This window comes from Manis pentadactyla, chromosome 13 (assembly GCF_030020395.1).
Source record: "Manis pentadactyla isolate mManPen7 chromosome 13, mManPen7.hap1, whole genome shotgun sequence".
NCBI lineage: Eukaryota > Metazoa > Chordata > Mammalia > Pholidota > Manidae > Manis > Manis pentadactyla.
In genome coordinates this window covers 8,953,856-8,971,821 of record NC_080031.1, presented here as the reverse complement: position 1 = coordinate 8,971,821, position 17,966 = coordinate 8,953,856, and the positions used below count along the sequence as shown (strand labels likewise).

General features: G+C 41.2%; 1 protein-coding gene across 2 annotated transcripts in view; it reads right to left on the bottom strand.

Annotated features, from left to right (window-relative positions):
* Positions 1 to 17,966, bottom strand: part of JHY (junctional cadherin complex regulator) — a 55,338-nt gene that overhangs the window by 21,928 nt on the left and 15,444 nt on the right. For both annotated transcript variants that reach the window (XM_036887642.2, XM_036887643.2), the window contains exon 4: positions 4,421 to 4,534. In XM_036887642.2, the coding sequence (XP_036743537.2) occupies positions 4,421 to 4,534 (114 nt within the window). The remainder of the gene's footprint in view (positions 1 to 4,420; positions 4,535 to 17,966) is intronic.

The following is a 17,966-nucleotide window of genomic DNA, read 5'->3' as shown; positions in this document are numbered from 1 at the left end:
GATGAGCCCTGGAGTTCTGATCAACCCTTGACCTGGGCTCCAAGATCAGCTCTGATACAGAGAAGTTTCTGTGTGTTTATTAACAATGACACGAGTACCTTGAGCTTGGGTTTTCAATTCCACCAGATAGTACTAAGGAAATTTAGAGCACACTTATTAACCGGCTCTAACTTTCAGCATCAGGAAGGAAGGACTCTGTTCAGATGAATAAGAGAAGCACAGCTCTGTTGATAGTGTTGGAGGCAAAACCAAATTAGTAGCTCTTGGAAAGGTGGGAAGATTACTTAGGATGTGATTATAAAGACTTTTGAGATTAATTAGTCTAAAATCCTATACACCTTTCACACTATTATTCCTTTTCCTTCCCTAGAAAACTGAGTTAACAGTGGCAAGAAAGGTAAAAATTCTATTTCATCCTTTTGAAGCTTTACTTAATTGGGGAACATTTTATTTGGTCTATGGACAACATCTCCTTGCCTGGGACGGGGCTTCTGCTAGCAGGCGTGTGCTCCCCCATGCTGGTTAACAAGGTTCAGCCCCTTAGCTAAGCACTGTGTCCAGTTCTGGGTACACAGAGGCAGTGGGGTATGGAAAAACCTGAGAAGATTTGTGGGAGAGAACACAATGATTCAGGACAAGACCTATGTGGAAAGATAAAGTGCGGACTGACTGCTTGGCTTGAAGTAAAGTCTTCAGGCATCTGTGAGATGCTTACGGAGAAGAAGGTGATGGCCGTGCATTCTCGGTGTTTCTAAATTGAAAATTCATAGGCCTAAATTGTCTCACAGACCTTGTTTCCAGCATATCTTCTTTCTTTTTTTGCCCTGTCTCTAGTTTCTCATTCTTTCCAGTATGTAAATGTGTTTAAGTTTCTAGGAAGAAAAATGAAAGAATCCCTCGCTCGATCTCGTTCTCCGGTTAAACCTCATCTCTTAATGCACAGCCACGCATCCTGAGGACGCAGGCTGCGCTGGGCCTCACCTCCCCGCCCCGCATTCTGACCTCTGCACCCTGCAGTCCAGTGCTTCTTGGCACCCCTTGCCCCCCCCGACAGCTGCTCTGCTCAGGCTGCCAGTAGCCTCCTAGATGCTAGATCCATGGGCCCCTTTTTGTTTAACATTTTGGTTTTTTTTCAAGCTTACAAAATTATTTCCAACTTAGAGAAAAATGGCAAGAATAGCATAGAGAGCTCCTAAGTATTCTTAGCAAGACTCACCAATTTTTAATATTTTGCCACTTTTCATCATTGTCTTCCCATATGTGGACAGATGGACACACAACACACATAGATAATATTTCTATGAATATCATTTGTATTATTGTCATTTAAAAAAATCATTTGACACTGCACATATGTGTTGGACATATCATTCCATTTTCAGGGCACCTTTTTACTTGTCTTCTCCGCAGAATTTTACCCTGTTCACTGTTCTCTTTCTTGATATTTTCATGCCTCAGGTTCCTCGGCAGTTTCATCCCGGGCAGCTTCCTACCTCACCGGCAATCCCTTCGGTCTCTCCTCTTCTGCTCTCTGCCTCTACCTCTGCTCACCCTGAAAATTCTACCACTCTCTGCAGAGCCCTGTCCTTGACCCTCTTCTCTTCTCCCGCTCCCACACCTGGGGCATGGCAGCAATTCCTGTAGCTCCAGCCCCCCGGTGAACTCTTACGATGCAATGGTGCATGTTCACTCCCCCGTCCCTCCTGATTCTGTGCCCCAACCTGGCTGTGTCATTAACCTGCTTAAAATTTGCCAATGGCTTCATGATATCCACAGGAGAAAATATGAACTCTTTCGATGAACACACAGAAAGCCTTTCACAGCTCCTACCTCTTGCTAACCTGTGCAGCCCCACTTCACACCCCGCCCCCAAATCCTTTCTCCTTTAGCTATGGAACCATATGTGAGACTCCGAACACACCACATTCTCTTGTACTTCCATACTTCTGCTCCCATTTGTCTGCTTGACATATTCCGATATTCTGATTCGTCCTTCTAAGGTCAGCTCAAATGCTATTTCCTTTTGGGAGATTTCTCTTGTCTTTTTCAGGCAGAATAGGTGCTCTTTTAGTCCCACTATATAAAACTCATTTTCATATTATTGTATTCTAATGATTATATAACTGTCTTCCTTCTAAACTCTGTAGCTGTCTTCCCACCTTGAGCTCCTCAGGGGTAGGGGCCATTATTATTTTTTCTTTAAAAGAAAAGTTTCATCAAGTTTTATCTATTTTTTTCAAGGTTTTTTTTGTTCTTTTTTTAAAACCATGTCTATGGTCCAGGCACCTAGCCCCCAGTGCCTGGAATACAGTAAGTACTCAGCAAATATTGTTGTGTGAATTGTTTTGATTTCATGCAAAGATATTTCTCATCAGTGAGAGCTTTCTTTAGGTTTACTTAGGGATATTAGAGTCTTTTAAAATCGTCTTTTGAGAAAGAAATTTCAAATGGGGCCCATTTTCCCTTGAAAGACTTTTAAATGTTTTTTTTTAGATCAAGCAGTACATATTTGTTGAGCACCAGCTTCAGGCAAAGGATTGTGTTAGGAGATAGAAAAATAACCGTCCTCACATTCAAGGAGCTTATGGTGTGGCTGGTACAAGAGAAATACAGGCTGAAGCTAATAGGACATGGAAGTGGCCCAGACCCCAGGCAGGGCAGGAGTGAGAGGGGGCATGGGACAGGGTGGGAGAGGCTGGGGCATCCTCAGGTAGGGAGAAGGCATCAGATCTGGGCAGTTGAAGAGGAGAAAGAAGGGCGACTTGAAGTGTCTGCCTGCTGAGTGCCAGGCCAGGGGGTGGGGTGCAAATCCTTTCTGAATAGAGAAAGGGAAACATCCCTTGGGCTGCCCCGTGGTGCTGTCATGTCAGCTCTAACAGTCTCTAGCTGCTTGGCTCCTTCTTGTCTTCATTCAGCAGTGGGTTGTAAACAGAGTTCTAGCACACGCAGAATAAACAGCAGTCTGCAGCTTTTCCTATTTTCTTCCATACAAAGATTTTTCCTGGCCCTGTCTAGGGCCCTGCTATGAACCAAGCACTGTAATTTTACTTTATCATTGGCTGAGAATCCTACAGTTTTCTGTAGTGACTATCATGCAAGCTATAGGTTTAAAGAGCCTTAGGTGCTTCAAATATGTTTTCTATAATCATTTAAGTAACTAGAGGTAAATGTCACACAATCATAGATAGCATTTTGCAGCTTGTAATTCATTTTGGCCAACACTTCATTTAGTAAGGAAGAAACTGAAGTTTGGAGGAGGTTGAGATTTGTCCAAAGTTATGCACCAAGTGAAGGGCAAGTGAAGGCTCAGAAATTCATGTCTTCTGACCCAGCCCGTCACCCATAGTACCCGCCAAGCCTCCAGGAGTCTCCTTGTCATCTCCATCCTGTTGTGCCGGCATCCTGGGCTCTTATCAGGTCTGCTCATAGGCCGGTCCTTTACATCCCAGTCCCACGAGACATCAGTCCCCATCCCTCAGCCTCTGGGTGTGGTCTCCCTGGCATCAGCTTTCAGAAAGCTCTGGGTGAACGATTGTTTTCTTTCTTTTTCTTGTAAGTTTAAGACCGGCCTGGAGGCCATGTGTAGCGGAAAGAAGATGATTTGGGTGGCCCCTCATTTCTGACTTCTCTGAACCTTGAATGAACTTTATTTTTCATATGACTTTGACCACCGTGCATAGTTTTAACTGATGATGTCAGCAGGCTCTGGAGGCTAGGTGATTTCAGAGGGCTCATCCTGCTGAAGCAGGGATAAAGCCTGGTGCAAGACTGCCTGCCTCACACAACTCCACACACACGTTCAAGAAGAAATCAGCTGCTAGTGCCTTTTCTCTTTCTTCTAGAAAAAATAGTCAGTGGGGACAGTTTCACAAAAATCTCCCCTAAAACCACATTATGATTTCAAAGTAGTAAACCCATAGGCCAAAAAAAGGATGTCGTCATGCTCAGTTATTGGGTACTAGGTTTTCACATTCTGCAAATGAGGGTTCAGTGTGGGACGCTAGGGATTCCTACTTTTTTTTAGGATCATGTTCCCCATCACCTAGAGACACCCTGGAACCGTCAAGTCCAAAAGGAAACAGACTTGGGAACAGCCCAAAATTGGGCCAGATTTTGGAACTATGTCTTTCCCCCCCTGCACTTTCTCCATGCATTTCTGTGTGGGATTTTAACTCTAAATGTTTGAAGAGGGATATGATGAATTTCCTCTAGAAAAGAGAACCTTGGAAGAAAATAGTAGGATTGGCTGGCTAAGCAAGCAGTGCCCATCTGGGCAGAAGCCAGGCTTACCCATCAAAGGATGGGTAACTGTTCTCAGATGTAAGAATAAACCCTTAAGTGATAAGAAGTCAGTCATGAGCATTACTTATATTCAGCAGTAACCCTTGAGACACAGTTAACATTCAGCCTAGCAGGTAACCTTTAGCTGTTGGGCTCCATCGTGGCATCTGTCTTCATGATGGGCAGCAGCCTTCTCAGTCTCTCTGGCATTCTGAATAGACGTCTTGGCAGTTACTTTGATGGGGTAGGAAATCTAAGAGGGTAAAACATATATAACATGTTACCTGGATCCCTGTTAGTCTGAGAGCCATAGACACAAGTCTGTACTCTGGAAAGAGGTTTTGCAGGCATTTCATTTTATTTTTACTTCCCAAGGAAAATGGGAATCAACACTGTTTTCTCTTTTAGTCATGATGTGAGAATGAGGTCAAACTCTTAATTACTTTAAATGCTCAATACACAAGGGACCCAGTTTTAGACCAGCTATTTGAACCGGATGCAGCAACTAAAGTTTGAGTATGTGGAAGGAAACAATGAATATTTGGAAATAACATTGTAACATGGCTATAACAACAATATTTAATGTACACTGAATGTTCATGATGTGCCAGTCCTAAGCACATAGCATATGTCAGTTAATCCTCACCACAACCTTATCAGGTATGTACTATTATTATCCCTTTTATCTACAAATGAGAAAATTGAGGGACAGAAAGATTAAGTAACTTTCTCAGGATCAATAGCTTGTAAGTGGAGGACACAGGCAGTCTTAACTCCAGAGCCTGCCCACCTAACACATTTGCTAAACTAGCTCACTTAGAAATACCATCTTTGACTTGCAGAATTTGTAGTTTCGGCACTCACTGAATTTGCATGCTGTAGATCAGTGGTTTGTGACTTCAGATATTAGAATAACAAGATATCAGTTCCCTAGTCCCATCCAAGACCAATTAAATTAGAAATTCTAGGGATGGCCCCACATGTCAATATGCTTTTTTAAAAGCTCCCCAGGTGGATCTAATCTGCATCCAGGTTTGGGAGCCACTGATGAAGGGGCAGCTTTGTGGGACTTAGGTCCCCGAATTATTCATGGGATTTAGGTCCCCAAGTTATGGAGGCTTTTCATTGGCTCCATTAGCTACCGGTTTTAAATCAAGAAATTGGATTGTCTCTCTGCCGTGTGGCGTTCTAGCCATCAGGTAGCATTTCAGAAAGCGAAGTTACATTTATACAGTCTTCCTGCTGGTCAGAGATCCTGGATGCAATCCAGTATAAGCTCTAATACACCTGTCCCATCCCCAGGAGATGTCCATGCCCTCCTGCCTAAACACGTGCTCTCCTGCTGGCACGAGTTACCTGTCAGTGTTGGTATAAATTTAAAGACCTACCTACTATCGGTTGAGGAAGAGAAATGGAATAAGGATATTCCATGGAATAAGGCTTGTGGATATTCCCCTTCTGTTGGAGACCCGGTCCTTTCCACCATCCCTTGGGGGAAAATGGTACCTCTCTTCATCTCTGTTTCATGGATGAGGAGCATATTGTTCCATCACTGAGCAACCTAAATGCTATAAAGCTCTTCTTTATTAGAGCACAATGATGTCTTCCTGTGATTTCTATCCTTCTGCTCCATGAAATAGCACAGAATCAATCCATCTCTCAGACCATAGCCCTAAACGGTTAGAAGCTAAGGTGCCTTTCCTAAGCCTTTTCTTATTTGCAGGACCCACGGCCAGTCCTCCCGGGACAGGTTACTCAGTTCGGGCTCCATGGGCCACTCTGCTTTGTCACCTAGAAATGCTGTTTCCCCGCTTTCTAGGTGGATAGAACTACTTTTTAAACTTAGATTCAGGATTTTACACTTGTTATTAAATTTCCCCTGGTGGGCTGTGTAGTATGAACAGCAGGAAGCCAAAACACAGGATAGTAAATAAGGTTTAGAATCTCTCGTGTTGTGTTCAAATCCTCCTCTTGGTGCTGCTTACCTTTACTTTGTATCTATGCCGTTCAACAGACAGAGGCAACAATATTTGTTAAATACCAAGTAATAAACAAGTGTTTGACAATGAAGATAACCTCATTCCTTATCCCTCATTGTGTCTTCCCTGGCATAAGCAAGATAACATTTCTTTTGGGTGTAACCTGATCTCTAACTAAATACCTCCCTTTCACAATTACTGTATATATATATATATGTACTCGTTTCTATATATATAGAAAAGGCAAATAGATGGTGTGAAAGTTTAGATATAAGGATTCATCTGAAAATAGGAAACCAGGAAAATAAAATGTTTTCATGCTTGAATTTTCACTGTTAAAACGAGGAGCCTAACGTATTATTTGATCATGGAATTTTTCTGACTACAAGGAGACATAATCAACAGGTTTTCAATGATTACTCCGCAAACGGAAAGCTTTGCACCACCGTGAAACAGGTGACCTTGTGCTGAAACAGAAATGCTGCTGCCCAAGGTCAGGAAGCGTGTCTCAGGCTTCCATCTCTCCGTCCCTCTCAGAGGACTGGTGCAAGAAACATTAAATGACACCGCAAATATTAGGTTTCACAACTTTTGTCATCATTATCGCACAGAGTCCAATCCCTTACTGCCACAATGTTAAAAAGGAAACAGAACTCATATACAAGAAAAAAATCAACTCTGTCCTGGAGGAGAAATGAAGGCCAAGAGAGCACAAAAATCTAAACAGGCTCCCTAAGCAGGCAAGGAAATCATCCTTTTCCAAGCTTCCGTCAGGCGATGCCTTGGACGGACTGTTACCTGGAGCCTGGGAGAAAGAGCAGTTGGGCTTATTTCTAGATCCGCCACAAGGATGTTTGATTCCCTGGCTTTTGCAAAGGGCACTTGGTTTAGGTAATTCAGTTTTTCAGTGGCGATATTGTTTGGTTCACAACGATGAGATTCCCTTGTATAACTCCAGTAAACAGTTTACGAATTAAAAAGATCCTGTGCTTCCTTACCCCGAGAATGTGGGACGTGCAGTATTTCCATCCACAAGGCTGTTTTGGTGGCTCTCAGTGTCTGCATCTCCCCAGTGAGAGCCTCGGGGCCAGTAAAGCATACTTCTACATTATCTCTTTGAAAGTGGAATGGGACACAACCTCGGCCAGCTCTTTTTTTTTTTTTTTTTGTGAACCATTCTATTAATACCAATCAAATCGAGAAAATGATCAAATGAAATTGCATTTTGAGCATCATAAGCTGTGTAATGTCTATTCTGTTAAATTGGGATCTATAATTGCTTCTCTACTGAAAAGATACAACAAAGACAGCAATCATGGCATGTCATTATCCCAGACTAGAAAACCGGCCTTTGCTGGGAGGACTTCAAAGGCTTGTGGTTCTCGAATTGCATTTGGCTGCTATTGATGAAGCGCAGGCAATCTTGATTAGGTGTTTACACTGAGGTAAGGCGCAGAGCAGAGAGCCTGAGTGCCTGGGTCTAGAGCCATTAAAAAATCGTACATTATGTTCCTTGCTTTGAAGTGAGGGTTTGTAGGGAGGAAAGCAACTCCGATTGAGTACAGCTGAGCTAGACTGGGCTGCAACCTCTCTCAAAGAAACTCACTAGGTTCTTAGAGACTCAGCACCAAGGGAAAAAACAAAACAAAACAAAAAACCTGATGCTTTACCAAGAGCTGTATGTGAATTTGTGCATCTGCATAGACACACACTGAAACAAGCCTAAATACTGTTTATTCTGCAGTCACTGAAAGGTTTGCTCATTTTTTTCCTGGATGTTGGTTTTTGTTACTCACTTTCTATGTAGATGTTGTGGGGAGCCCCACATTAGTTTATTAGTTTCTTTGTTATTCCTTGATGATAGTAACAAGCACATATCCAAATTACAATAGGCCAGAAAGTCTGATCTTCAAATGTAGCATCTGCTAACCATCATTCCAACACCTCTGTCACTGAATCCCTCTTTTTGGGGGCAAGATTACTGGATTCAGTGGGTGTTGATTCACTGGGCTAGCGAGTGATCTGCACTATTAATTGTGTCCCATTGCTAATACATTTTTCCCTGTACCAGTCTCTGCCCGCTAACATCACTGCTGCCTGTATTTATACATGGCCAGGTGCACAGGCGGAGGCATGACAATACGGATGGCCTGTTGTCAGGCTCCCACATGGATGTTTAGCACGGTTGTTTGAATTTTTTAGAATTTGGATTTGTATTAATTATTCAGCTATTTAGAGATGAAACACATAAAATGTTTTGGCTCTGCCGTTGGTCACTTTCTCCATTTCTACGGAACACCTCATGATGTATTTAGCAAGTGTGTGGTCAGTAAGAAATTCATGATCCTGGAACCTCTGGATATATTATTTTCTGCATTCACTTTCTATATACGATGTTTGAGCTTTGAAAAGCTCAAAACTAATTATGCCAGTCCCCTGTTTAAAACCCTTCAGTGCTTTTCCACCAGCCTTAATCTTCAAAGGTTCAGAGGGTCCCGTGTCCTCTGCTTCCTTAGCCCTGGCTTCTTGCTCTCCTCAGCTGTATTTTTGCAGTTCTGCCGCAGGGCCCTGTGCACCCTTCTCTCTGGTCTGTGCATAGTCCATTCTTCGCCCGGAAATGCCTCTTCGCCTTCCTTATTCTGCCCAGTCCCACTCACTGTTTCTGTTCCAGCCTTGGCTGAAAAATAACTTTCTCCAGGCAGCCTTCCTGATGCTTCAGAGGTTGCAGTGGGAGCAACTAAACTCTCGGCCTTAGTATGTAGTACTTTCCCTCTCATAACAAGTGTCGTCCTAGTAATTATGTTCCTTTCCCCTCTAGATTGTACATCCCATAAAGGCAGGAAAAAGGGACTCTCTGTGCAGGGTTGATATGCCCTAAAGCTGCAGGGGTGCCCCTCACACAGGTGGCATGGTGGTTATGGATGTGCCTGGCACATATATGCTCCAAAGTATCATTGAGGGAAAAGACCAATCCACATTGCTCTCTGAACTGTCCATTTACACCAGACGCATGTAATGTACTTGTGTACCTGGCTAGATCTGTGCTTTCTATCAAAACCAGGTATCCACCATCAACAAAATTAGGCGGAAAGTAGGCCCTCCTCTTCCACCCCTTGTCCTTGTTCTTGAGGACCAGGTCCATCAGCCCTTCCTTCTCATCTGTAGTTCCCTCTTCTAGGAATGCTCTTTCCTCAAATATCTGCCTGGGGAGCTCTCCCCTCTCCTCTGTGACCTGGTTAGATGGTACATACCCTGACCCCAGGTCTCCGCATCCCTCTGCTCTGCTTCATGTCTCTCCTCAGCACTTGTACTGCCCTGAGAGTACAGGGATTTATCCATTTTGTCTATTGTCTGTCTCCTCCTGATAGAAAGTTAGCTCCATGAGGGCTGGCATTTTTGTCTGTTTTGTGCAGTGCTGTATTCCAAGTACCTAGGACAATGCCTGATGCACAGCAAACTCTGAGTAAATGTATGCCGATGATGAGACAATTCACCATTTTTAAGAATGCAAAAGATTTTTAGGAATGTTTTACATTGTGTAGGAATGTTACACAGCCTACATGAAGCTCGATTTAGCCAGCAACCTGAACTCTCTGAAATACAACTAAGAATATCTAAGTGTGACACTGGATGGTCACAGCATTCAAACTGCTCCAGGAGCAAAATCCTTCAGTTATTCCATGCCATGCAGAGGAGAGGCCTAACTTTTTAGCCCAAGGGTTCTAAAACTTGAGTGTGTATTAGAATCACTTGGGGGGCTTATTAAAACACAGATTGCTGGGATTCATCTCAGAGTTTCACTTCGGTCTGGGATGACGCCCAAGAAGCTGCACTTCTAACAAGTTCTCTTCTTCTGTTGATGCTGCTGGTCCAGCGACCACATTCTGAGAGCGTCCCCACCTTAAAGTGACATGTAAGGGCCTACAAGGCAGGCACCTGCCAATCCCTCTATCCCAAAGGCCCCCGCTCGCATCCTCATGACCGGTCCTACACAACGCGGCAGTACCCACCTCCTCCTCATTTAACTCCCTGGATTGAGCACCACCCTCCAGTCCTTGGAGTTACCCAATGCCCACAGCGGAAGGGCCCGCCGGCTGCTCCCTTCTATGCCTCGTTACTTCCATGTTGAGTTGAGTTACATGTTTACCAAGAGTCTTTCACATCTGTTCCCAAACCTGTTCCCCTTGTGTGTGTTGTTAAAATTATGACATTTACTTAAAGCTTTGATAACCTGAGCACAAACAGAGCATTGTTATTTTCATGAAAACCAAGTTAAATAACTAAGGATGCCCTAATAAAGCAAATGGCAAAATAACAACTCGGGTGGGGGCAGCTGTACGAGGGGGAGCGGTCATAAAAACTGAAGAAAGATTGTGTTCTTAGATTGTCTCTAAAAGGCTTTTTAAGTTTTGCTTTCAAGAAATCAAAAATGGAAGCACAGCTCTCTCAAGCTGATGTGAGGCAGATAATGTATTACCCCAGTGCTCAGGACACACACAGATGGGAAAGGCCTGGCCCTCAACAAAAGATTGGCAAATTATTGTATATTGACATTCTTTTTAAAGCAAAAATCAAGTATGGATGGTCAGCATTTTTCATATCCGCTTTAACCACTTTATTTGATCAGTTGACCGATGACCGGTTCCTGATGAGCTCCTAAGAGGTTCCTCCTGTGCCAGCAGCGTCCACTTCAACAGGTCCTTTCATGCCTTCCCACTGCTGCACATGCTCCCTTTGTACTGTCTTTGCTCCCACCTCCGCCTGCTACCTTCTACTTCTTTTTAAAGAATGAGTTCATTGATTGCCTCTTCCATGAAGCCCTCTCTGGTTTCCCCTGATAGACTTGGCCGCTTTTTCTTCTGGGTGCCTTTGGGAACTGTCCATGTCTCTAGCATAGCAAGTTACCACTTGGTACTGACTGTTTGCATGCCTGCCTCCCATGAGGCCAGCAGCTTCTGAACAGCAGATGCACTGACAGCAAGAGAAATGACTTTAGACACAGAGCAGACTGGGGCATTTCACAGAGAGGCAATAAATCATTCCCACAGCATAGCTGCCAACTTTATGATGGCAGAGGGCAATATGGTCTGGGTAAGAGAGCACGGAATTCTCTGGTACACGTTTTTCAGAGCTACCCTTAGAAATGACTAATTATGTTAAAGTTCTGGTTTTCAAAAGGGCATGCTTTACTTATGTGGAAAGTTTTCTTTTCCTGGATCCCTTATCAGTGACCCTGAATTAATGAAGTGTCACCCTCTAGATCATGCAAACTGGTGGTTAAGCAACTAAGTGCTGAATAGTACATGCAGAAAGATGCCTTCAAAGATGCATTGTATTGGAAAAAACCTTAAAGTTCAATTTAAATTATGCAGTCATAAGTAAGTGCTCTTGTGGTTGCACAGGGAAAAATAAAAAATCTATCAATCAATGAACATTACAGAGTGCCTACTCCATAGAAGAATAGTTTTTTGAGTATAACAGAAGTGGGACTCAAAAACACCACCAAACTGGAAGAATTCTATAAAAAAGAACTCTGTGTTTATAACCAAATATGAGAAAAAGATTATCATCATTTAAATAAAGGTCAAGCTTTTATAGACAACTAAAAGTTGCACTAAATTTAAAACTACAGGAAAAAAGAGCAATACGTCATTTAGATATTAATCATATCGAGTAGGAGACTAAATTCAAATCAAATGTTCAATAATAAATATAAACTTATAGAGGGCTATGTGATCATACACAGCTTTCACATACAATATCCCATTTGGTCTGTAGTAGAAGGCAAACATTTGTAACCTCACTCTAATGGGGAGAAATAATGCTAAGAAAGATGTTGTGATTTACCAAGTTAATAAATGGCTCCAAAGATAATGGTGCTCCAATTTGTCTTTTGATGTCAAATTCCAGATTTAGGTCAATAGCACAAGCTCCAGATGGTCTTTTTTCTTTATTTTCTCATTTTGAAAATAATAAAATTCTGGACCAAAGAAAAGTTCTTTAAAAATTACAGTCCTTCATCAAAGATTTCGCTAGGGCTTACTGTATGCCCGTCTGTGGGAATTCAGAGATGAGTGGGCCCTTGCCCTTGCAGAGCTCAGAGTTACACAGAGATGTGCAGACACACGAACACAATGTGCAGTGCGCTGCCGTGGGAGCTGTGGTGGATGTTCAGGTATGAGGGAGCTTGTGGGAGAGAGGATGTTCAGAGAGTCTTCATGCAGGCAGAGGCCTTTGAGCTGCATCTCAAAAGGTGGATAAGGTTTTCAAGACAAGACAGGGAAGAGTGGTCCATGACCAGTGGCCCTGGGGAGTTCTGGGAGCTGTGAGTTCCCAGAGTATGGCTGGAATAGAGGATGCATGGGTTGGGGTGACAAAGGACGAGGCTGAAGTGGCAGGAAGGGGCTCGCTCACGAAGGCCTGGTGTGCCACTCGGGGAGTCTGAGTCTGCAAGATAGCATGGAAGCGTGAGGTGTGCTAACTGCATCCCCTTTGTGGACCGTCTTTTGGGAGTCACACCATTCAATGAGCTCCTAGAGCGCACAGAAGCTGCCCTTTCAGCTGCACTTTGTGCTTATTCTACCTGAAGTCATATCCCTTTCATTTTGAGGCACTGTGGCCTGAAATAAAAACTCTGCTGAGAAGGGCAGATTCCTGGGACAGATTCCTCTCCTTTCCCATGATTTAAGGGGTGCCCAGTGGTAATAATAGCCTTCACTTATTGAGCATCTGCCATAGTATCAGGAGCTTTGCACTGATTTTTCCCACAGCTCTCCTAGGCAGAAATTGACCCCATACAATAGGTGAAGAAGGTAAGGTTTAAAGAGTCACCTGCTCAAATATCTAGTAATACTATCACCTAGTACGCTGAAGAGCCAGGCTTTAATCCATGATTGCCTGACGCCCAGACCAGTGTTGTATTTTGTTTCATTTTGTGTTCTCCCATAACACTGTTGCCCCGCTGTGTTTATCCGTACCTGAAACAATTCTACCTGCTTCTTGTCTCTGTCACATGACTGGCATGTAAGCTTGAAGACAGGGCTCTGTATGTCCTGTTTTCTGTCACATCCCAAGCAGTGAGCAGGGTACCTAGCACACAGATGGTGCTCAATAAACGTCTGTTGGCTGAGTGACTCGCTGTCTCAGCAGCAGCCACACATGTATGTTGATCCTCAAAATAGACAGTGGATTCTGTGTAGTACTTTATGTTGTCTTGAAGACTATAGATGATTGAATAACCTTTCTATATTCACATTTGCAAAGTATCTGTAATTGCTTCCCAAGAAATTGCAAGGGAAGAGAAGAATAACATATGAAAAGCACTTTCCGCTCTTTTCTGAACCTATACTAAATTTTACCTTTCTCAGCCTTCAAAGTCACATTAGAATCAAGATAGAAAGGAAGCTCATTTTTCAAGACACAATTTCTTTTAATGGTAGACGTAATTGACTCAAATTCTAATGAGTTTCAGACAAATACTCTGGCTACTGAACAAACCGCGAATAAAAGCAAGCACTGGATTTCAGCAATGGAGTTATTGGCTGACTGTGATACTGAGGTGCCCTCTAGTGTGTGTTGATTTTTATATCATTTCTTGCTTGGCACATCATGTGATAAAGATCTATCCGGTATCCAAAGGAGATTTTGCCAGTGCATGTTAATGTATGATCGACAGATCTATGAAAAATGGCAAAAACACTGTGGAACAATTTAAGAATCAATGGTTCTACTCTGACCTATTTTTTATAAGCCAAAAATGCAATTTAAGAGACCCTGAGCAGTGAGGGGGTGTGAAGTGACAACGGATACTACAAAATGTTGTATACTGTAAATACGTAGGCATGTTTCAAAAACAAGAGATATGAAAAGGTATGAGGTGAAAAGTTGTGCTCCGACCCTGTTCCCCTTCCACCCTCTAAAGTTGACCATCAAGTATCTTTCCACACTTTTTTATGCATACCAAGCAAAATATGATATGTGTTTTTATTCTTCTCCACTTTATAATGCTGTTTACATTGTTCTACACCATTAATTTTTCACTTAATCCTGATGAGTAACCCATAACAGTTCATGAGGAACATCCTCATGTTTTAAAAACAGCTATAGGGTATTGTTAGGGATGTACCTTAATTTAAGTATTCCCCAAATGATGGACATTTGGGTGGTCTTCAATCTTTTGCTATTACAAAAAAGGCTGAATTGAATATCCTTGTACAGGAGTTATTTCAAAACTGTGTACTTTTGACTAGAATGAATTCTTAAGAGTGGAATGTGTTGGGGCAAATAAAAATATAATTGCTCACACTTACCTAGTGCATGCTGTAAACAAGGCAAATTCCTGTAAGCATATTACATATATTAACCTATATATCTAATCTTCATCCTATGAGAAAACTATTTTTTAAAAATCTCCATTTTTAAGGGTGAGGAAACTGAGGTACAGAGACATTAAGCAACTTGCCCAAGGTCAGACAGCTAGCAGATGGTAGTGCCAACCAGCCTGGCTTCAATGTCTATACTCTTAGCCACTGTGTATACTTTTTCAAGGAGTATATGTATTTGTATTTTAAGTAGATATTAACAGATAGTCCCTTATACTGGTTATATCAATTTATTCTCTCACCAGCTTTACTATACTTCTTTGCCCACAGGTTTATTAAACATTTAGAATATTTTTTGGTTTAATTATAGGTGAAAAATGAAATCCCAAGGTAGTATTGATTTGTGTTTCTCTTATAATGACTGATATTGGGTATCTTTTCATGTTTAATGTCCTTATGTACCCACTTCCCTGTGAATTATCTATTCAGAGCTTTTGCGTATATTTATGTTGGGATTTTGGTCTTTTTCTTATTGATTTCTAAGTGCTTTTTATATATTAGAGATATTAGTGTTTTGTCCATGATATGAATTAGAAATATTTTCCACTTCTTTAAATTTGACTTGTGCTTTTTTCCCTACAGAAGTTTTTCATATTTATGTGGTCAGAGTTATCAATTTTTTATAGATTCTGGACTTTATATCATTTCAAGGTTATAGGCGAACTTCTCTGTTGTTTTTTTCCCCTAGTGTATTTATGGTTTAATTTTGAAAATAAAATATTTGATCCATGTGGAACTTGTACGATATGAGGTATGGATCCAACTTAATTTTTTCCTAGATGGCTACTCAGTTGTTTTATTGAATAACCCATATCATTTCCTCACTGATTTGAGATACTATTTTATCCAACCAAAGTATGGTATCATATATTCCCATATATAATTTGGCTCTGTTTCTAGGCTTTCTTTTCTGTTGTTCCATTTTTCTATCTGTATATGTATTATATATTACCCTAATATTTAATTGTTGAGGCTTTAGAATATACTGTACTATCTAGTAGGTATTGATTCTCTCATGAATCTTAATTTCCAGAGCTTTATTTTTTCTTATTTTTCATGTGAACTTAATAATCATATTTTCCAGTTTTATTTTTTTTTAAAAACTATTGACATTTTTATTGGGATATTGTAAACATTTCAGACTTATTTTCAAATCTTTCCAAATACAATACACTATTTAAGACCCTGTCTAACTCAGCTAGGCATGGATGCTTGTAAGAAATGCATTAAAAAGCTGGGTGTTCTCGGCTGTGTTATGGTAAGTGACATTTATTCACTTAACAGTAGATCTCACTTATCCTTCCAACATTTCTAGTTGTAAAACACTTGTCATCTCTTTCAAAGACATGAGAAGTGGAAAACAGAAAAATTTCCAGATGGATAATGTTTAATCTGAAACAGTAGCCTCCAAGCCTATCCCAACCTCAACTTTTTACCTCCTGTCCCATCAACAGAGCAATCCTATCAACCCCTGAAAATGCCAGTGTTCTTATGGGTACTGACTTATACCTTTGGCTTTAGGTTTCCAAAAGGCCCTTTATGTTCTTCATGCGAGGTCCTGGGCCAGCAGCCTCGGCATCACCTGCACACTCCTGAGTCTCACCCCAGACTTACTGGATCAAAATCTGTATTTTTAACAAGATCCTGAGGTGGTTCATATGCACCTTACAGTTTGAGTGAGAGAGGAAAAGAGATCAGTAGTTCTCAAAGTGTGGCCCTGACAGCAGAAGTGGCATTCCTTGGAACCATGTAAAAAACTCACATTCTTGAGCCCTGCCCTCCACCTGGCCTCGGGTTAGGTCCAGCTCTTCGCTTTAACAAGCCCTGTGGATGATTCTAATGCACGCTGATGTTTGAGAACCACTGCTCTACGTCCGTGATTCTTCATCTTGGTGACATATTAGAATCACCCTGGGGCCTTTGAAAAAAAACCCCATGCTAAAAGTACATCCCAGATGAATTAAATCAAAATTTCAAGGCTCCAGGCTGAAAAATCAGTATTTCTTTTTCATTTTTCAGGTGATCCCAATGTGAAGCCCAAGGCGAGAACCACTGTTGTTGTCTGGAACAATGCTTCTCAAACCTAGTTTGCATTAGGATCACTTCAGGATCTTAAAAAAAAAAAAATTATTGATGCTCAGGATCTCACCCAGACAGGTAAACTGGCTTGGGTGGAGCTAAGAATCACTTTGAAAAAATTGCTTTCTCAGGTCAATCTACTCTCCAGCCAAGCTTTCAAACCACTGCTCTAGAAATACCATTTCCCCTCATAAACTTCAAATCATACAAAAGAGAATCAAGTTGGGAGGTGATGGAAGACATATAGTTGTTATTTCCCATATATTTACTGAGCCTTTGCAGTTGTTAGGCAGGTTACTATGAAGATTAAAAACAAGTACAAAGTATAGTTCTTGCCTATGAGGGGAACATACAATCTACTGGCAGAAAGACCCACACATATTTCACATTTAATGATTTGAAAGGAACACATCATTCTATGTTGACTATACTTCAATAAAACAAGTTACCCACATCATTATATCACTGTAGGTCAAGCAAAGAATAAGAGTAAAATGAAAGAAACGTATGTTAGAAAATGAAACAATTTTAAATATAATTAGCAATCAGCCCTTAGACTTTGGAGGATTTGGAGGAAGTGCTAGACAAGTCAATGGCCACTTCAAAGACTTATTTACTAGCTTAAAGACTGAGCAAGACTAAAATGCTTGAAAGGTTCCTCCTTAGCACAATGAAAAGGAAATTATGCTATGGGTAATTCCATACAATCAACTCACCCCACTGCTGTTTGTAAATTAGGTTATAACTACCAAGAAAAATTAGCAATTAAGAAATCAGCAGTTAAAGAGTTTAAAATCTCTTTTTTGTTTTTATTATTGGAAGTAAAATTATTTCTTTTGGCTTACTTACCTCTCTTTCTAGAGTGGCTTCCTTTGAGAAGACATTTAAAAATAAATGAAAAGCCTTAGAAAAATGATTGGCTATAAACATTTTTCACAGATACAGAGCTGTTGATTTATATTTTAAAATAAGCTACCAATGTTGAAAATTCTGTTTGAATTCGGCTAAGTATTTGTTTTATGATTCAGCTAAATACACTATACCAATTCCTTTGTTCTATTATTAATTACAAAGGCAAGGATGTGACATCCTCTTTTAAGACTATTAAAGGGAGTTCTGAATTAAGAAAAAAATCACAAATGTTCACCCACCACAATTGTTTCCCTTGTTTTATTAGAAAATACTTACAGGTTAGAACAAGCTAGAGCACATTAAATAATACCAGTTTGACCTGGGACTGGGTCTA